At 40.3% G+C, this 22,072-nt stretch overlaps 1 protein-coding gene across 7 annotated transcripts in view; it reads right to left on the bottom strand.

Moving 5' to 3' along the window:
* Positions 1-1,237: 1,237 nt before the first annotated feature.
* The window catches only part of SHLD1 (shieldin complex subunit 1), a 109,526-nt gene continuing 88,691 nt past the window's right edge, over positions 1,238-22,072 (bottom strand). For 5 of the 7 annotated variants that reach the window (XM_082431449.1, XM_082431443.1, XM_082431450.1 and 2 more), the window contains one exon: positions 1,238-8,923. In XM_082431449.1, coding sequence (XP_082287575.1) covers positions 8,481-8,923 — 443 coding nt within the window. In that variant the 3' untranslated portion in view covers positions 1,238-8,480. Of the gene's footprint in view, positions 8,924-12,014; positions 12,168-22,072 lie in introns of all 7 variants that reach the window. The other 2 variants (XM_082431452.1, XR_014255076.1) reach the window with 2 other exon arrangements.

Below are 22,072 nucleotides of genomic sequence, written 5' to 3'. Positions count from 1 at the left end.
CCTGGGATGGGCAGGACCAACTGCTAGACCAAGGGCAGCGAGAAGCATGGAAGGCAAGTGGCAAGGTTGGGTCTATGTTTTTAATTTTTCAGTTACTTATGTCATTGCAAAGGTAATACATGCTTTCATTTTGGATTGCCTTTTCCCCACACCTTTGTTAACACTGGACGGGATTGATCTTTTCAATTTCTTACCAATCATATATATTCTAAAATGGCAACACTTTTTAAAAACTGCATTTCTTTTTTCTTGGCTGTGTTGGGTCTTCATTGCTGTGCACAGGCTTTCTCTAGTTGCAGTGAGCAGGGGCTACTTTTTGTTGCGGGTGTGGGTTTCTCATTGCAGTGGCTTCTCTTGTTGTGGGGCGTGAGCTCTAGGCGGACGGACTTCAGTAGTTGCCCTGCATGGGCTTCAGTAGCTCTGGCACGCAGGCTCTAGAGCTCAGGCTCAATAGTTGTGGCTCACAGGCTTAGTTGCTCCGTGGAATGTGGGATCTTCCCAGACCAGGGATCGAACCTGTGTCCCCTGCATTGGCAGGCGGATTCTTAACCACTGTGCCACCAGGGAAGTCCCTAAAAACTGCACTTCTGTGATAACTTACATCAAGCGGCTATTCATACTGTCCCCTGAGAAAAAAACGCACAACCTAACAGTTGCGAGTTATGTTTTATTCAGGGAACTTACTGAGGACTATAGCCTGGGAAGGCAGCCTCCCAGATAGCTCTGGGGAACTGTTCCAAAGAGCTAAGGGAGGAGCCAGGATATATAGGAGTTTTTGCTGAAAAAAACAAAACAAAACATGTAGTTGAACATCAAAAGATTACTGCTAATCCCAAAAACCAGACATTTCAAGTTAATGATTTTAGTGCTTTAGTATGGGAAGATGCAAGAGTCTGGGCTCATTGAAATTATTCCTTTGATATGCACCTTAACTATGAAGGGCCAGCATCTAGTTTTTCTCTGTCCTGAGTTCCCCTCAGGGTGCACCATCAGGGCAGCAGCCTTGGCTGAGGGCGTGATGGCTGCAACAGTCATTGTTTACTGAAATGCCAGGCAATGCTTTTTGTCCACAATATTTACTGACAATTTGCATTTCTTCTGTGAAGTACCTGTTCATACTCTTAGTTCATCTTTCTATTCATTTGCCATTTTAGCATTTATTTACAGAAACTCTTCATATATTACATTAAACTCTTGTTTGTTAATATCTGAGCAAATTTTTTCTCAAGTCTGTCTCTTGTCTTTCAACCTTTCTTTCCTTCTTTTTTAAATAAACTATTTTTTCTGTTATTAAGATTTCACACATAGAAAAGTAGAAAGACTAGTGAATCTCCATATACTCATTACCTAGATGTGGTAACTAATAACATTTTGTCATATTTGTTTCATTATCTTGCTTCTGATAAAGTATTTTAAGTATTATAAAATTTTTTTATTTAATAAAAATTTATAGACATTAAGAATTTACCCTAAATCCTCCAGTATACATCTCTATTTTTTTTTTACAAAACCATAATACCATTGTCACATATTTATGATATCTTTCAAAGTTTTTTACTTTTATGTAGTCATAACTGTCAGTCTTTTATTGTTTTGCATTGCTATCTGTTTTAGGAAGTGCTTTCTCATGCAAAGATTATTTAAAAAACTTATCTTTATTGTCATCTACAATTCTATAGAGTTTTTTTTTTTGCACTTAGATCTTTAATCATCTGGAATTTATTTTTGTGTATATTGTGAGGAAGAGATCTCACCATTTATAGAATATTTAGGTAATTCAACATTTACCAGAGTTTTGAAATGTTACCCTCAACACAGACTAAATTCCCATGTGGACTTCCCTGGTGGTCCAGTGGTTAAGAATCTGCCTTCCAGTGCAGGGTTCGATCCCTGGTTAGGGAACTAAGATCCCACATGCTGAGGGACAACTAAACCCACACGCCACAACTACTGAGACCGTGTGCTCTGGTGCCTGCATGCCACAACTAGAGAGAAGCCCGTGAGCTGCAACTAGAGAAGCTTGTGCACCGCAACGAAGAGCCCGTGTGCCGCAACGGAAGGATGCCACATGCTGCAACTAAGACCCAATGCAGCCAAATAAATAAATTAATTAATTAAAAAAATTTCCATGAATATGGCAACTTATCTTAATTTTGCTTAAAATCTTCAAGTCCCACTCTCTTTAGAATAAAATTCTAATTCCTCACCTGGGCTTAAAAGGCCTCCCCCTGCTTACGAAACTCATCTACCACTCTGCCCTCTGCAGAGTGTGCTCTAGCCCCAGGGACCTCCTTCCATCTGGGCACTCAGAGCTCATACCAGGCTGTTTCACACTGATTTCGCACATGCCATTCCCTCTGACTGGATGCTCCAGCCTCGGTGCGGCTGGCTCTGGGGAACCCTGCAGCTCTCAGTTCAAATGGCACTTCTTTAGAGTCCTTCTCAGACCACCCAGTCTAAGCACCCACCCCAGGCACTACTACATCCCTTTTATTGCCCCAAAGCACCTCTCACTATTTGAAGTTACCTTGCCTTTGTCCGTCACCCTCACTAGAGGGTAAACTCCATGACAGCAGGAGACCTTCCAGGTCTGGTTCCCTGCTGTTGGGTCAAAGAAAGTAGACTTTCATCATTTTGATAGAAGTTGCCAAATTGCCCTGAGAAAAGCTTTGCCACTTTACTTTCCCCTTGATAGTCAATCAGAGCACTTGTCTCCCTGTACTCTTGCCAGAACTAGAGTCCTTCCAACTTTTTACCACCTCCAAAATACAAAAATCAAGAAACAAAAACAGACAAACCCAAAACAACTAAGGGTATCTTATTGAAATAAATGAAAATTTAACCTCATAAATTGCAGTTCTTCATGTTTGAGTATGGTTGTTATGCTTATTAGCCATTTATATATACTTTTTTCTTAACTATCAGTTCATATCCTTTGTCAGGTTTTTCATTTGGTTTATTTCTAATAATTTGTAAGAATTCTGTTTATTAAAAAAAGTCTCTTTATTACATGTGTTCCCAGTATTTTTCCTCATTTTGATCTTGTTTATGACCTTAAATATTTTTGGCCTGCAGAATTTTAATATTTCTAAAAAGTCAAATTTATCACATTTTTCCTTTAGGATTTTCAGGTTTTGTGCCATTCTTAGAAAGATCTCCTCTATTCCAAGATATCTAGATAGCTCTTTCCATATATGTATATGTAATACACTCATTTTTTATTCTAACATTTTTATGATTTTATTTTTTAAATTTGAAATCTTTAATCCATCTGGAATTCATTTTGATATCAGGAGTGAGGTGAAGAATCTAAACTTTTTTCCTTTCCTCCCCCAGGGTGGGGAGCCAAATGTGCTAAGACCATTTGCTAAAAAATCCACTTTTCCTCATGGATTTGAAATGCTACCTTCATCATATACTCAGTTTCCATCTACATTTATATCTATTTATGGGCTGAATTATTTTTCTTTGTCTATTTTTCTTTTCTAGTTGCTTTAATCACTGTAGAGTTAGAAACATTTTCACCTTTGACAAGGCTAGCTCTTTCTCTTTAATTTGCTACCTATTGATGCATATTTTGCTTTTTAAAAGGATTTGCACTGGGAATTCCCTGGTGGTGTAGTGGTTAGGTCTCCGCCCTTCCACTGCCGGGGGCGGGGGGTGGCCCTGGTTCCATCGCTGGTCAGGGAAATAAGATCCCACAAGCCACATAGTATGGCCAAAAAATAAAATAAAATGATTTGCACTATGGCTGCAGGGTAAAGAGAATGGAAATGGTGGATGTGGCTTGACCTGATGGAACTTCCTTGCAGTATTCCAGGAGAGAGATGGTAGAATAGAGAATAGAACACAGACGTTACCATAGATTACCCCATTGTATTCCAAATTTTAGTCATTTTCTAGTATACCACCTTTCATAATTATTGATATATCTAAATGGCACCTACACTATTATTAAGTTAATTTTTCACTAATTCAATTCACTTTAAAATTTTAAATACTTACATTAGGTGTATCCTATGTAATATCTGTAAAAGCATAGATCAGACATAGTAGTTATAATATTTTATAATTATAAATGAATAGATAACAATGAAAATAAACATCGTCCATCTAGCACCTAAAGTTCTTTTGTGTACAACCAGTGGTTTGAGAAACGTTGATCTGAGCAAACCATTCTGATCAGTTCTTTGAAAATCTCCACTCAGCCTGGGCTGATTGCTAGTGTCTGCTGCCTGAGCGGGAGGCTGGTTAACAGGTGGGTTCAGTTTGCAAAAATCTTCAAGATGTTCACTTATAAACACTTTTCTGTGTGATTATAACAAATAAAAAGTTTAAAAAGTAAGTTTTTAAAAGTTTTAAAAGTATCACTGTATTGTTTCGTGCTAATTACCGGTAATAAAATCTATTACATATATAGGTCATGCAAAGAAACAGATTAATGAAGTGAATAACAGTTACACAAACTTAAAACACTGGTAGCAGTTCTCTTCCATAGCATTCTGAGGTTCCTGGAAGCAAATCCATCCTCCCATAGATCTCTGAAATAGGCCACAGAAGATATCCTAGATAGAACGTTCAGAGTATGATAAGATGTCAGTGAAGTGATCTGTAGGGCAGAGTTAGACAATGATGCCAGAGGCCAGAGCCTTAATATCCTTATCTCTTAGTCTTTATTAAAGGTAAACAGTGATAAATGGAAAATGCCATCCTAACTTCATGAAGATCAAATTAAGGAGCGAGACTGCAGGGAATCAAATATTTTGTACTGACCTGTCACAAGCACTTACTCAGAAACAAGTAAACACACACCACAGTCTTTTTTTACCCTAAGGTGATTCTGGTTTTTAGACTTCTAAATTCTCTGCTTTCAGAGTTTACCTTTTTTCTGAACAGCCACAGCACTGATATTAATAAAGTTTACAAAGTCACTGATACTAAAATCTCACTGCCAAACAGAAGCTGCTGCTTCCCAGCATGGAAATTCAAATAGCTTGTATCTTTTGTCTTTCAAAAACAGTATAAAATAATCTAGTTTCCTTCTGTTGGTAGCCATGGAAACTAAAGTCCAATATTTCGGTGACAGAATAATGCTAAAAACTACAGCATTCAAGGGCATCTATGGATTTGCTACACATCAAAAAACAATAAAACTAGCAACTTCAAAATTCAACCTGTAGAATTTCAATTGTAAGTCTCCCTGGTTTCATAATTATTGGGGGGGGGCAGTTGTATTGGAGAAAATGCAGATTATTGCTTGTCAGAGGAAGATCTGGAGTCTTATTTTCTCAAAGACATGTTCATTTCCTATTTCCTTTCTGTTAGGTCTCCTTCCAGTGGTGCCTGCCCTTCGAAGTGGATATTCTTCCTACCTCTGATCATCCCAAAGCTGGAAGCCTTACTAAGTAATTCCTGACTTTTAAAAGGGCTTCTCTCTCCAGTCAAGAGTCCCTAAGAGAGCTTCCCTGGTGGCGCAGTGGTTGAGAATCTGCCTGCCGATGCAGGGGGACACGGGTTCGAGCCCTGGTCTGGGAAGATCCCACATACCACGGAGCAACTAGGCCCGTGAGCCACAATTGCTGAGCCTGCGTGTCTGGAGCCTGTGCTCCGCAACAAGAGAGGCCACGATAGTGAGAGGCCCGCGCACCGTGATGAAGAGTGGCCCCTGCTTGCCACACCTGGAGAAAGCCCTCGCACAGAAACGAAGACCCAACACAGCCAAAAGTAAATAAATAAATAAATAAATAAAAATTAAAAATGAATATCTGCTAAAAAAATAAAAATAAAAAAGCAGAAGCAGCATCCCTCCAAAACTGAATCAGGGAAATAAAAAAGCAAATTAAAAAAAAAAAAAAAAAAGAGTCCCTAAGAGACCTGGCCTGAGAGGGTGCCCTCATTCTTAACATACACATGTAGGCTGATCTATCTGCATAATCTGCTTTCTGGAAATCTTACGGAGTCTTATGCCAATTAAATTTCATCCAGAGTCCTCAAAATCTAATTGTTCAGTATTTCCAGCTTCTCTCACTGTTCCCACAGTCAAGTGATAGAGCCCTTTCTGTCAGTACAATTTGTTCGAAGGACCTTCGAGAGAGGGATTAGCACGAGGCTTCTGATTACAATTTCAGGGAGCTCAGTGCAGGGACATGTCCTTCTACCAACCAAATCTCAAAAGAATATTCAGGACACAGCTGAGGAGCAGAGGACCTGCCAGCACAGGCCTGCTCAGGCTATTTAAAGCTGCTCTCCATAAAAAAGAATGAAATAATGCCATCTGCAGCAACATGGATGGATCTAGAGATTGCCATACTGAGTGAAGTTAGACAGAGAAGGACAAATATCATATGATATCACTTATGTGTGGAATCTAAAAAAAGGGTACGGGGACTTCCCTGGTGGCACAGTGGTTAAGAATCTGCCTGCCAATGCAGGGGACACAGGTTTGATCCCTGGTCCGGGAAGATCCCACATGCTGCAGAGCACCTAAGTCTGTGTGCCACAACTACTGAAGCCCATGCGCCTAGAGCCCATGCTCCGCAACAAGAGAAGCCACTGCAATGAGAAGCCTGCACACCGCAACAAAGAGTAGCCCCAGCTCGCCTCAACTAGAGAAAGCCCGCATGCAGCAATGAAGACCCAAAGCAGCCAAACATAAAAAAATTAAATGAAAATGAAAAATAAATTAAAAATATTAAAAAAGGGTACAAATGAACTTATCTACAAAACAGAAATAGAGTTACAGATGTAGAAAACAAACTTATGGTTACCAGGGGGTAAGGGTGGGGAAGAATAAATTAGAAGATTGGGATTGACATATACACACTACTATATATAAAATAGATAACTAATAAGGACCTACTATACAGCACAGGGCAGAACTCTACTCAATGTTCTGTAATGGGCTGTATGGGAAAAGAATCTAAAAAAGAGAGAATATATGTATATGTATAACTGATTCACTTTGTTGTACACCTGAAACTAACACAACATTGTAAATCAACTAGACTCCAATAAAAATTTTTTTAAATTAAAAATCAATCAATAAATAAAGCTGCTTCCTGGCAAAGCAAGGGCAGGACAGGGGTGAGGGGCCAGCAGTTCAGAGGGCGACAGAGGGTGCTGGCAGCAGGCAGGCAGAAGACAAAAATAATGAGAGGAAGGAGTCCACTTGGGCAAAGGATTCCTTTTTCTCTTCCACCACAAATTGACAAGCCTGCATCCATCAGCCTAGCTTATCATAAGTGAGCTTACACATACTTTGGTGGGTGGTACACATTTTTTTTTCTCACCTTTCATGTTTACAATCTGGTGGAGATGAAAAGACTTTTTAAAAAAAAATTTGTGAATCTTAGCTGTTATTTTAGATGGTTCAAATGTTCCTTCCATGCCCAGTTGATGTTATAAAACAGGAAACTCTGGTTTTGGAGAGGCAAAGGTATGATTAAGATTTGATGCACTTTTTGGAACCATATTTAAATCTTTGTATTATTGGGGGACATACATTCCCAATCACATGGTCACAGTTTTACAGTTCGGTAAAATTCTTATACTAGATTCAGCATAAGGCTTTGTTCCCTTCAAAAAAACTCACTGAGGGCTTCTCTGGTGGTGCAGTGGTTAAGAATCCACCCGCCAATGCAGGGGACACAGGTTTGAGCCCTGGTCCGGGAAGATCCCACATGCCACAGAGCACCTAAGCCCGTGCGTCACAACTACTGAGCCTGCGCTCTAGACCCCGTGAGCCACAACTACTGAGGCCCACGTGCCTAGAGCCCATGCTCCACAACAAGAGAAGACACCGCAATGAGAAGTCCGTGAACCGCAACGAAGAGTAGCTCCTGCTCGCCGCAACTAGAGAAAAACCCCCATGCAGCAACGAAGACCCAACGCAGCCAAAAATAAATAAAAATAAAATAAATTAATTAAAAACAAGAAAAAAACCTAATTGAACGGAAGCCTATTCTCTTAGGTCGGCTTCTTCCAGAAGTAGAATCTGAGTCAAGGGTTCAGGTGCAAGAGATTTATTAAGGAAACGCTCCCAGGAGACACCAGTGAGTGGGAGAAGGACAGGGGAAGGAAGGAGCCAGGCAAGAGTAAGATTTCATGCGAAGCCCCAGCCTTGGCCTGATCAGGAGGAGAGCTCTGGAACTTGAATCATGCCTCAGAGCATGTCCTTCCTGGAGACAAGGAAGCTGGACTTTCAGACTCCCAAACCAGTTGGTCACGCCCTTAGGTCAAAAGGTTGGGTAGGAGATGGGGTGGCCATGGAGGCAATAAAACCCCCAGACACTGCTGGCTCTCCATTTGGGCCGAACTGGCTCCAGGACCAGATCACAGATGCCAGCCTTTGCCTGCAAAGCACTTAGCTGGGGGCTGGGCACACAGAGCTGGCAAGAGACCTGAGGGGTTCTGGGTGATGCACCAACAGTATCAGCCACAGGGCTACCCCGCATATGCTTGCTCTCACCACCAGGCAACACTTATGGGTCTTTCATCAAGTTCTGCTGCAAGAGGAAATGAATAATTTCTTTTGAAAGTCCTGGGGTCAGCTTTTCATCCTCCAGAGACACACTTCCTTCTCTGGTTGGGTAAAAGTGGGCATCCCTGGAATGTTTCTGTAAGATGGAGCAGCCGTCCCGGTTGAAGATGACCCGTGCCATTTGAAAACTGCAGAGGGTGTACTTTTGGTTCTCCTTGCCCTTCAGTTCATTGATTTTCTGAGACAGGCACTGGTAGACAGATGTGGAGAGTGAATTTCCAGAGGCTGGCTGTGGATGGCCAAATACTTCATAGAATCTATCCAGAGATTTCCGAAGTCCAGCCTCCTCTGCCTTGGTCTCTGGTGGGCCCTTCACAGAAGGGTCAAGCCAGGAGTTCTCAGAGGTCCAGGAATCATTTTGTTCAGTATTTAGGTTACTAGTGTCTGTAAGACAAAACACATTCCAATACTCAAACACATATTTTAAAATATCAAAAAGCAAGGCAAGAGCAGATGATGTTTCTTTTCAATTTAACACACTCACTATTCCTGGGTAACTGGCAATGGACAGAATCAGCTGATTTCAGAATCTGTTCCCACTATCCTGGGATTATGCCACTTGTTTGCTCAAAGTAAGATACTTGCATGTATCAGGGGTTCTTAACCTGGGAGTCCTTATATAGAAATTCAGGGTGGCTGTGAACTAGTATGGGGGAAAAAAATCTTATCTTATTTTCATTAACCTCTACCTGAAATTAGGAATTTCCGTCCATGATGAATGTAGGCAACAAACTTATTAGCAGCAGTACCTGTGACCCTGTTACCAACAGATCACAGTTATTTTCATTTCATATTAGAGCTTGTTGAAGATGTTTTAAAATACCATTTATGCTTATCATTATGCTATGGAACTAACTGTGTCCCTCCAAAATTCATATGTTGAAGGCCTAATCCTTAATGTGACTATAATTGGATATGGGGCTTTTAGGAGGTTATTAAGGTTAAATGAGGTCATAAGGGTGTGGTCCTAATCAGATAGGACTGAAGGCCTTATAAGAGGAAGAGACCCCTCTCTCTCCCTATTGCCTCCCACCCGCCTCCGGATGTGCAAAAACCAAGGAAAGGCCGTGTGAGCATGTGAGGACACAATGAAAAAGTGATCTTCTGTAAGCCAGGAAGAGAGTCCTAACCACAACCTGACCATGGTGGCACCCTGATCTCAGACTTTCAGCCTCTGGAACTGTGAGAAAATACATTTCTGTTGTGTGAGCCACCCAGTTTACAGTACTTTGTTAGGGCAGCCCGAGCAGCCTAAGACACACTACTCTGAAATCACCATAGTTAATAGTTCTGACACTAGATCTTATTATGTAAGTCTTAATAAAAAAGCATTACATATTCTTTACAATATCATATCTTTGTTCTTTAAATATTTTAATAACTACATTTCAATATATTTTCCTTAGTAATCCTATATGTTTTACTTCATGCATTTAAAAACATTATTCTGAGAAGGGGTCGAGAGGCTTCACCAGATGCCAAAGGGATCCATGGAACAAACACAGCAGTGACCCCAGTGTGGACGATTCTGGGCATTTATGCAGTTCAGACATTTTCTTTTCTACCCCCTACAATAATCCTATAGACTCTTTACCTCTAAATTAAAATTACCACCTTTGTGCTTTTTAAAGGAGGGGTAACAAACTAAGTGATTTAATAATAGACAAGAAGAAACCAGAACTGAAGACAAACCCTAGTTCCTGTAACTTTCTGTAATAGAAAGGTAACTTTCTGTACCTCTCTGGGCACCCTAATTCTTAACATAGGAATCTCTTAGGTCTTTTGAAACAGAATGTTCCTATCGATGTGTTCTAGAAAAGACTTCATACAAAAAATTAATTTTCAAGTTGCAGAATTCCTTATACAACTACCAGGTTTATTCTTTAAAATTTCATACTTTAAATCAAAATATATTTTCCTTTTTTCACTCCGATATAAGCTTTATTAAATTACTAACTTTAATTCCACACACACCCCACCCTTGCTAATTCAACAAATAGTTATAATAAAAAATATTTGTACTTGCTAATGATGAAGAATGTTGAATGATGCAGTGGGTGAAGTTTTAGAAAAGGAGGCAGGATTTGGGGTTTTGACTCTAGTTTTACTACCAGGTAGATATGACACCTTTCTGAGCTTTGGCTTTCTCATCTACAAAACAAGAGTTTTACTAAACGATCTCTCGCCTAGAACTTCTACGGTAATACAGGGAATGGAGAAGTATAATCCAAAGCATTAGAGTATCCAAAAAGAATGTGGACACACGTTTTGTGAGACACACGCAGGGCCACACGTGGACAAGCATTCATTGACTCAACACACATTTACAGAAAGGTGATGATATAAATGTAACTCATTACAAGTTGCTACAAGATAAACAGAGGATGCTGAAGACCATGTTCTTCACCTGAGATAGTTAGACCTTAACTAGGAAGAGGAGACATACTTCTAGACATCAAACAACTGGAAAATACTCACAGGATATACATAAATACACAAAGATGTGATGACATTGACTGGGGACAGTGTGGATGCAAAGACAAATGCAGTGTAAGGGAAGGATCAGCACGTAGCAGAATTAGTGAGGGGTGCCTCTTTGGAGAAGGCTACGTGCAGTCTTATTAGGAAGGGACCAGAATCAGAGACTGTGGAAACAGGAGGAGGGTTAATGAACAAGGCCATGTGGCAAGAAGAAGCAGAAACTAAACTACTCCATGGCTGGTTGTCATTATCCCCCTCTACCAGCTGGCTGTACCTTCAGCAGCCTGAGACCCAGCCTGGAGGCAGAAGGAGAGAGAATTCACAGAGTGGCCAGACAGGCTCCTGGGACAGACAACAGCGACCGTGCTTTTTAAAGAATTCAGTGGCAGGGATGGTGCTTCCGTTACACTGGATTTCAGCAAGCCTAGTTTATGTCCCAGGCCCCTCAAGCCTAAAAAATAAAATAAAATTTTTAAAAAAGGAAAAGAAATTTCCTTTGCTGCTGCTATGCCCAGAGCTTCTGCCTAGTTCTGCCTAAGTTCCTCCCAACAAGCCCATTGCTGAACTGCAGCCTCCTGGATGGGCAGAGGGTGAGGGTGGCAGAGGCTGGCCCCTTTCCAGTCCTTGTGTCAGAGAAACTGCAGGAGAGGACTTCCTGGCCACCTCACTTGGAATGCTGAGCACACTTTCCAATAGCAACTTTCTTATCCACATAGGTCAATAGGTTCTACAACGTGGAAGGTGATGTGGATAGACAGAGTGGAAAGCTGGGGATCATCTAAAGCAGAGTGACTTGTAACACAGTCTCCAAAGTCAAGTAGACCCAAGTTCAAATCCCTGCTCTGCCAAATTCCAGTTGTGCAACACTAAGTTACTTAACACCTCTGAGACTCAGTCTCCTGGTGTGCAAAATGGAGACACTACCAGTTATCAGCTCATGATTCTCATGTTGTGAGAATTAACTAAGATAATATATGCAAAGCACTTAGCCCACCTTGAAGAATGGCTGATTCCAGGCTGGTGATAGGAAAGTACAAGATGAGCCTGGAACATCTCACCATTCTCTAATGCTCGAAGAATGATGGGGGCACAGCAAGGGGGAGCTGAGGCCAGCTCAAAAGGGATCCTCTGGCCAAATCTGGAACAACTTGAGCATCAAAAAAATGAGAGTTAACAGATTATAACCCATTTATTAAAACAGAAAACCATGAATCCATAAAATAATTGAAAGTTTGAAGAGGAATGGGATACTTACAGCCTCAGAGTACCTCCCCATAAGATACTTATTAGTTACAAAGGGAAAAAGAATAACTTTAAATATAGCAGAGAAGCGTGGCAAATATCACCATCCACAAGTGATCTAAATGAGCACCATCAGTAACAGGACAAATCAAAATCATGTGCCACCTGACCAGGTGTAACGGGAAGACCCAGCATCACTTCTCGGATAGTCCTGCCAAAGGTGCATCACCTGAACCAATTATGAGGAAGCGGCAGACAAAACCAAATCAAGAGACATTCTACGAAATGAATGGCCTGTACTCTTCAGAAGTGCCAAGTTCATGAAAACCAAGGAAAGGCTGAGCAGTTGTTCCAGACTGAAGGAGACTACAGAGACAGGACGACTAAATGCAGCACATGATTTCCTCTGGCTCTTTTTGCTCTACAGAACATTCTTGGGCCCCATGAATGGGGTCTGGGGATGAGACGGTAGTAATGTGTCACTGTTAATTTCCTGATTTTGATGGTTTCATTGGGCTTTGTAGGAGAATGTCCTTGTTTGTAGGAAAATCAGGGATGGTGGGCAACAGGTTGGTGGCTTACTCTCAAATAATTCATGAAAAAAAATGTTACTTGTACTTGCAAGTTTTCTGAGTTTGAGATTGTTTCAAGAAAAAAATTAAAACAAACCTCTGGAGGAATAATTGTTAAAATTTCTTTGGGTGGCCTACTTTAAAATTAAAACAAACAAAACAGCCTTAGTCCAGGGCTTGGCAAATGTACTCGCCTAACGAATGTACTGCCATTAGAGAGGTGAGGAGAAAGGGGAAGGGGAAGGGTCCCACCACGGCAGCATGAGGTGTTCCTTCACACCTTCCTCCCCACAGATGATCTGGTCCTGGGGGGTAAGGCAGGAAGCCAGAGGCTGAGAAGTGTCAATGGGAAGAGTGGGAGAGAGAAGGAGAGCTCAGCAGTGACACTCCAAGTAGCAGGGCAGGTACTTATTAAGTAACTGATCAATAACTTTGATATGCAGATTTAAAAACTTTTCATCTGTGTCTCACTGTTATATTTCATTTAATTTTTGAAATTCAGTATCCACGAAAGAACCTAAAAAACTAGCCTGTCTCCTCTATTTTACATGCAAATGTCAAGCAGACAGTAGCTTGTCTTCAAAGAAACCCTCCTTCCCCTTTCCAGAAGAGTAATGACAACATGCATTGAGTTATTTACTACATCAGTTCTTTTGAACACTGCCTCCAGTTCATTTCAGACTTTGATTTCCTTTTAAAATTTGCTTTACTTCCAACTACAAAGCCATCTCTCTAATCATGTGGCTGTTGTGGCCTTTCGGGTATATTAAATGTTTGGGTAAATTATTTAAATTTAAAACATTTAATTTAAATTTAAACATTTAATATGTTTGGGTAAATTTAATCTAAAAATTCATAAGCATTATTGTACGCTGTTCAGTTGCTAGGGAATGCACTGCCATTCATGCATGCTGCACAAAGCAGGTGTCAGCACTCACTCAGCATTTACTGTGCTCCCACTGGGTGTGAAGCACGGTCCTGGTGGAGTAAATCCAACCAAGAATGAGGCTCTGAGGCATCTAGGCTGTTTTCCTCACTCCATCCTGGGAGGAAGGCATCCAAATCATTTTTAAATGTTTTTATTCTAACATAAAGTAATCCATTTCTTGATTTGTTCTCTAAGACATGAACTTTTCTGTCAGCTCTATCCTGTTGCTGTTGCAGTTGAAGGGTTTTGTTTTGCTTTGATTTTTATTTATGTGTAAAGAGACCTGCTGCAATAATTTCACAGATGAGAGACAGGCATAGAGATATAGGGGTTTAAAAATTTGCACAGCTAGTTAGTAGTGAGGCTCACACTTGAAATTGGGATCCTGACATTTCATTTCTCAGATAGTTTAAGGATCAGTTTTGGCTTTCAAACAACTCCTTATTTTTACATTGGCTCATACTATTTCTTAGGTATTTGTACCCACCATTCCCTTGACCCATCTCCAAAAAAGGTAAACGTTTCATTAAAGAATTCCTAATTAACATTTATAGTACAAATAAAAAACATTTTATCATGAAAAAAAATTATTTAAATTTAAATTTACCCAAACGTATTAAAAGTTTCTTCACCAGTATACAAAGCCAATCACTTCTTTTCCTGATGCACCTACACGTGGATGGAAGATGGATCTCTGATAACTTGGTCAGTTCCTGCTCAGCGGAGCATCCTCACAGCTATATTCAAATCCCGCTTTATTCTACCTGTTGCTAGAGCTCAGACCTGTAGGGCTCTCAACTGGGGACTCTACTCTAGGGACAGACTGGGGATGTTTTTGTGTCAGTGATTGGACAGTGCTACTTGCATTTAGTGAGTGGGCTCAAGGATGTAAACATCCTACAATGCACAGAACAGTCCCATATATCAAAGAATCATCCTTTCCCCAAATGCCAGTAGTGCCCTCCACCCCCAGAGAGCAACACTGGCTCAAAGGATTCTGGAAGGAGTGGGAAGTGAATGCTGAATCCCACTGAATTGTAATAGATTGATTTGCCTTGAGCTCCCCGAGACATCTTTGCTACTTACTGATCCTTGCATAGTGAATGCCCTTCTTGCTGGCACCTATCTGCACCATGCTTTCCTTCCCTCTCAGACCTTGAGATGGCTTTTTTTTTTTTTTCTCAGTAAGGGCCCCAGTCCTAATGATTTTGGCATTATATAAATTGGGTGGAATTTCCCTTTTTATTTCAATATGCTTTCCATCATGAATAGATTTCTCTAGGATTTGCAAGAAGAGAGAAGGATGGGGCTTGACGCCACAATGCTCTTGCATGCATTGCTTCCAGGTCATCTATCCACCAGAACATCCGTTTGTTAAATTTTCTTTTGACCAAAGAGAGAAGAGATAACGTATAGATATTTGAGATTCTTATAAACCTAAAACTATTTTTATATCTTGAGGAGTTATAGAGGTTATTTGAGTTTAGTAATCCGAGACAGTCAATTAGCATGGAGCATTTGAGATTAATGGCTGCGTTCTGAGATTAATGCCATTGGCCATCAGAAACCCGGATATTTAATGGGGGTTTCTTCCAGTGACTCTTCAGTGCCTACTTCTGCAGCTGATAAGTGCACAGTGGGGTTTGACCTCTGCGGCACATTTTAGGTTCCATCCTTAACAGGTTCCCTTTAAATGGGCTTGACGTTTAACTCTGCCTCCTCCAGGCAGCAGCATCAATAGCTGCCCACTCTGCCTGTTTGTCCAGAGTTTCTTTTACCAGCAACTGCTAATTGGGAGGATCTGTGGCTTCAAGGCTGTACAGAGCTGAAAGAAATCTACTCTTAAGACAATAAAAATATGACGAATTATCAGGATTCAAGGAAAGAAGGAACATGTGGTTTGTATGGTCTTCTATGTTGCTTGGAGGGGAAGCTGCCCCTTTCTCAGGGCACTGAATGGCACACTCCTAAGGGTGACCCTGCTGCCTTGGTTTGTCTGTTGGAGGCTCTAAGAAAAAGTCACAGGCATGAGAACAAGGTGAATGGGAGGAGGGCACACTTTGGATGCACTGACTCATCTTCTTCATGACAGCAGTCAGAGGCCTCCCAAGGTATCTACATGGGTGAGCTACCAATTTTAGTATATTAGGGTTTGTGGTCCAAGGATGTGGGGCACCACTCTGCTAGGCTGCATCTTCCTGCTCCAGATCTCACCTACCTTTCCTTCATATCCTCTCCTATGCCTCTCATTCCTGCCTCCCCACTCCATACTTTGTGGAGGAATAGAGGATTGAGCAGGATCACTGGATGGACAAAAATAAGTCCTACCTCCAGCCCCACAGGCCACAGGGTGCTGATACCTCTGCATCCTGGCTTCTTTCCTGATCCTGGAACGCATCAAGAATGTTCCCTCTTCAAAACTTTTGCACTTGCTGTTCCTCCCTGTGGAACATGATTTTTCCACATATCTGCACAGTTGGTTTCCTCACAACCTTCAGTTCTCTGTTCAGATGTTACCTTCTCAGTGAGGCCTTCTGTATTAGTCAGGATGGGCTAGGTATGCTACTTAACAAGCAAGCCCCAAATCTCATAAAACAACAAGGGATTGTTTCTTACTACTTGCACTCTGTGTCATACTACAAGTGGATCTGTATCATCCTTGCCCTTTCCCTGGAACCCAGGCCACTGGGGCAGCCACTACCTCAACATTGTTTAGTGACTATAGCAGAGGGAAAAGAGCATGGTGGAGCAGACAGTCACCGGGAGAGCTCTGTCACTTCTGTTCACATATCATTGCCAATGTTAAGTTGTATGGCCAAACCTGATTTCAAAAGAATGAGGAAGAAAAATTCTCCTGTAGGGAGAGGCAGAGATTACTGGTGAACAATAATTCAGTCTGCCATACTTTCCTTGAGCACACTGTTTAAAATTACATTTCCTTCACTCCCTAGACCCTGGCTGTCCCTATCTCCCTTGTCTGCCTTATACTTTCCATATAAACCTAATAGTACCTAATAATATATGACTTGTTTGTTTATTGTCAATATCTTCTCCTACTCAAGGTTTTTTGTCTCTCTTGTTACCTGGTGTATCCCCAGGGACAGCACATAGTAGATACATTTTAAAAATTTTGATGTTTTGTTTTATTTGATGAGTTTTACTTTCAAATGCACATGTAAATGTGTGTATTAGTAGGGTGACCACTATTCACTAGCATAACTGGGGTGTTTGCCCAGGAAATCCCCAGTTTGTGCCTATTGTCTCAATTAATTATTAATAGCACCCTTTTTCACTCTCAAACGGGCCTTGGATTACACAATCCACTATGTGAATACATGAATCATGATAAATTACATATATAAGCTGATGCTGGAGGAGGGGGCAGATATACCTTGGTCAACAGTGAGACGTTCCACCACACATACCTGGGGCGGGGCAGGGGGGTTGAGTTTGATGCCAGAAATAATCCCAGTCTGTGGTATAAATAATGTACCTACAGACTTTTTTTTTTTTTTTGCTAAACCTTCTGTGGATTTGTTCTACTGTACTCCAAGACCATCCTCTTTTCCTTTCCCCTCTTTTTCATACCTGGTATTTCTCCTACCCTCTTGCTGTCCAAGAACCTTTTTATTACTGCCCTGCAAGTGAAGGGTCTCTGTTCACTCTACCCTATCAGCAACTTGCTTAGATTCCTCTTTCTGGTTTCATCTGACTGTCCCCCTCCTCTTAAGGTATAACACCAGCACTGTTACTTACTTCCTATCTTATTAATAACGTAAAATTAATGACAAGAAAAATCAATCAGCTTAAGCCTCCTTTTGCCTGATGGTTTATACAGTTTAGAATTTGCAGCTGTTCCTTTAAAGGACAAAAACCACATACAAGGGAGCCCAAGGAGGTGTGGACATCAAGATATTTAATCCCAGTTAACACCTCAAAGGATGGATGGTCTGGTCAGGTGCTTTTGAAACCACAGTCTAGGTCTGTACTTACTTACATCTGAAAGTAAAAACTGGATGAATCACCCATGCTGTCACCTTTCATCCTAATGACGAACAGATGCAATGGGCAGAGGACACAGACCTCTAAAAGGCAACTGTTGTGAAATAAAATGAATGCTGGAAAAATACAAAAATATGTGTGATAGGTGAACAGCCCTAAAAGTAGGTGCCCAGGGCAATTAATAAGGTCAGTCTCTACTGTCTGATTCATAAGCTATCTTACTTTTACCTTGGCATTTTATGTCTTTTTCTAAAGAAATTAAAATGTTCTGAAAATTACAGGGAACTATAATATCTAAGTTCACACCACTCCAGATTGACAATTAACATATGTCATATTTGCTTCAAGTGTTTTTTTCCTATTAAAGAAGAATTAAACAATTCAATTAAAGTTGACATAGAAATAGAAATTCCTACATAGAAATTGATTCCTTCCAGCCCATTTTTATACCTTACATATATATGTATCCATAAGCAAGACAGTGTTGCTTTATGTGTGATGATCTTTTTAATCTTATTTTCAATATACAAAGTTTTGCTTTTTTTCACCCAACCTTATGATTTTTTACTTCTAGCCATTATTGAGATATATATATATATATATATATATGTGAATGTAGGGACAGGCTGCATTAGTTTTCATCCATCCTCTTGCTGAAGGACATGTGGGTTTGTGCCTAATTTTTCACTATCACAAACAAGGCCTTAGTGAGCCCTTGTGCACTTGTGAGACTTTCTCTGGAAATACATACAGGAGTGGAATTGCTGAGTTGAAGGAAACATGCGTTTTCGATTTCACTAGATCCTGACAGATCACTCTCCAAAGTGGTTGCAGCATTTACAGTCCCACCAGCACTGTCTAGATTTTCCTGTTTCTCCACAGCTTCGCCAAACCCTGATATTGTCAGACATTTCAAGCGGTATCTCATTATTGGGTTCACATTTCTCTGATTACTCGCATGGCTGAGCTGCTCTTCATATACTTATTGGCCACTTGAGTTTCCTTACTGTGAACTGCCTGTTCATATTCTTTACCATTTTTCTTTCTGTTTTTTTTTGTCTCTTTTCTATATTCTTTTTAATGGCATAGAAAATGAATTATAAAGAAAACAATATCTTTGTCTGACTTTTCTCCAATTAATCTCAGGACTAGTTTTTTTTCCAGTCTGAAGGGGATTAAAAAAAAAAAATATGAGGATGAAAAACAGACTTCATGAGAAGCCTCAAGTTCTGTTTTTGTTCTAATGGCAAACTTTCTCAAGCAAAACAACTCTCCTGGTGTCAGCTTATCACTACCAAAAAGTGATATTATGTTTCTACTCGATTTAATAAAAAAGTCATACACCAAGCCTGATCCAGGGGCGGGGATCACATCCAGCTTACTGAGTCTCATTTTCCAGACAAGAAAATTAAGATAGGACCAAGTCTCCAGAGTCACTTAATGCAGAGATTTGCAACTAGAACACAAAAAAAAGGCTAATCTGATCATTAATTTTCTTAATTAAAATCATTTTCATGTAAATATCATTTGCCATAATGAGGATCGCTGATGGTTTTACATGTTGGTGATGATGGGCCAGGCAAGGGGTTCAAGAGCCTCCTGAGATGATTCATAATTGACGTTTAGAGACCACAGGCTTAGATCCTAGAAATGCATAACAATTCTTTTCTTTACTGTGAGACTGAGGATTAGCCTGAGGCTTGATTTAAAACAGCTTGGTTTCGTATTTTGTTAAGTAGTAACCAAGTTAATGGGACAGAGAACCTGACCCTTTCACAGCTGGAAAAGCCAAGGGGAGTTACCTTGTTCAACTCTCTCACTTTCTGGACCAGAACTGTTTAGCTAAAGTTGGAACAAGAGCTGTGGTCCCCACAGACATAGAGAATAGACTTGTTGCCAAAGGGAAGGGCCGGTGGGGGAGGGATAAACTGGGAGTTTGGGGTTAGCAGATGCAAACTATTACTTACAGAATGGATAACGACAAGGTCTTACTGTATAGCACAGAGAACTATATTTAAGGTCCTGAGATAAACCATAATGGAAAAAAATATTTTAAAAATGTATATATATATATGTATAACTGAATCACTTTGCTGTACAACAGAAATTAACATTGTAAATCAAGTTTTTCAATTAAAAAAATTGTTAAAAAAAAAGAACTGTAATCCATTGATTGTTAAAAAAAAGAACTGTGATCCATTGACCCCGTCCACGTTCTGGGCACGAGGAGTCCTGAGAAGGGATGACCAGGAGAGGCCATCAGACAAGGCACCTAAGCTCCTTCAGGAGCCATTTCGAATTAGGAGCTTCACAGTACCATTTAAAGCCGTTGTTTTAAAGTGTTTTTCCCCCAGGTGGTTTTTAAAATCTCATTTACATGGGATGTTTCAGCAGATTTGTTTCAAATCCTGGCCTAGATAGTAAGGAACAATTGTGAGCAGAAAAAGCAAATGAGTTGGATTTAGGTTGCTATGGCAACATTACCATTTTGAATACGGCTGTTTACTTCAGCAGAGTTGATTTAAACGTGAGCCGCTAATTAAGATGATGCTTGAAACTTTAACCTTAACCTTCACTGTAAGAAAAAAGTAAGCACTTTAAAAATGATGCTTGAAGTGTTGCTGGAGACATATTTAGCAAGAAGATCATTCCCCTTTGCTGGAGAAGCAAAAAGCCAATCCGTTTTCCTTGAAGAAGAATGAGGGCCTACTCACAATCTGTCCAAATCCACAAGTCAGTATTTCCTAGTTTTAAGATTTAAAGAGGAACAGAACAGAATTCCTGTCAAAACTGAGCCAGTTCCAGTGTTGACACCAGCAGTAAGACATTCTGAGAGAGACAGACAAGGAAAGTCTGATATTTCTCTACACATAGCAGTATTTTTGTTAGACACATATTTGTGTAAACAGATTTCACTCCACATCAAATCAAAGTTAAGAACATCTATGAAGTGACAGACTGAATTGGAAACAAATACACCAGAATGTAAATATATAGCTGAGTGTTCCCCCTTCAAAGTAATCGCCCTGGGGAGTGGGGGGGGCGAGTTCTTATTTTAAAAATGCTGATGTTGCTGAGAACATTTTGGAGCCTCTTAGAAAGTGTCTTCACTTGCTCCGGAAACTTTTTTTTTTTAACATCTTTATTGGAGTATAATTGCTTTACAATGGTGTGTTAGTTTCTGCTTTATAACAAAGTGAATCAGCTATACATATACATATATCCACATATCTCCTTCTTGCTTCTCCCTCCCACCCTCCCTATCCCACCCCTCTAGGTGGTCACAAAGCACCAAGCTGATCTCCCTGTGCTATGTGGCTGCTTCCCACCAGCTATCTATTTTACATTTGGAAGTGTATGTAAATCAATGACACTCTCTCACTTCGTCCCAGCTTACCCTTCCCCCTCCCCGTGTCCTCAAGTCCATTCTCTACGTCTGCGTCTTTATTCCTGTCCTGCCCCTAGGTTCTTCAGAACCTTTTTTTTTTTTTTTAGATTCCATATATATGTGTTAGCATACATATATGTGTTTTTCTCTTTCTGACTTACTTCACTCGGTATGATAGACTCTAGGTCCAGCCACCTCACTACAAATAACTCAATTTCATTTCTTTTTATGGCTGAGTAATATTCCACTGTATATATGTGCCACGTCTTCTTTATCCATTCATCTGTTGATGGACACTTAGGTTGCTTCCATGTCCTGGCTATTGTAAATAGAGCTGCAATGAACATTGTGGTACATGACTCTTTGAATTATGGTTTTCTCAGGGTATATGCCCAGTAGTGGGATTGCTGGGTCGTATGGTAGTTCTATTTTTAGTTTTTTAAGGAACCTCCATACTGTTCTCTGTAGTGGCTGTATCAATTTACATTCCCACCAGCAGTGCAAGAGAGTTCCCTTTTCTCCACACCCTCTCCAGCATTTATTCTTTGTAGATTTTTTGATGATGGCCATTCTGACCGGTGTGAGGTGATACCTCATTGTAGTTTTGATTTGCATTTCTCTAATGATTAGTGATGTTGAGCATCCTTCCATGTGTTTGTTGGCAATCTGTATATCTTCTTTGGAGAAATGTCTATTTAGGTCTTCTGCCCATTTTGGGATTGGGTGATTTGTTTTTTTGATATTGAGCTGCAAGAGCTGCTTGTAAATTTTGGCGATTAATCCTTTGTCAGTTGCTTCATTTGCAAATATTTTCTCCCATTCTGAGGATTGTCTTTTCGTCTTGTTTATGGTTTCCTTTGTTGTGCAAAAGCTTTTAAGTTTCATTAGGACCCATTTGTTTAGTTTTGTTTTTATTTCCA

The sequence above is a fragment of the Balaenoptera physalus genome, assembly GCF_965194825.1.
Source record: "Balaenoptera physalus genome assembly, chromosome: 16".
Lineage (NCBI taxonomy): Eukaryota > Metazoa > Chordata > Mammalia > Artiodactyla > Balaenopteridae > Balaenoptera > Balaenoptera physalus.
The sequence above is the reverse complement of the archived record's forward strand: the minus strand, read 5'-3'. Positions and strand labels throughout refer to the sequence as shown.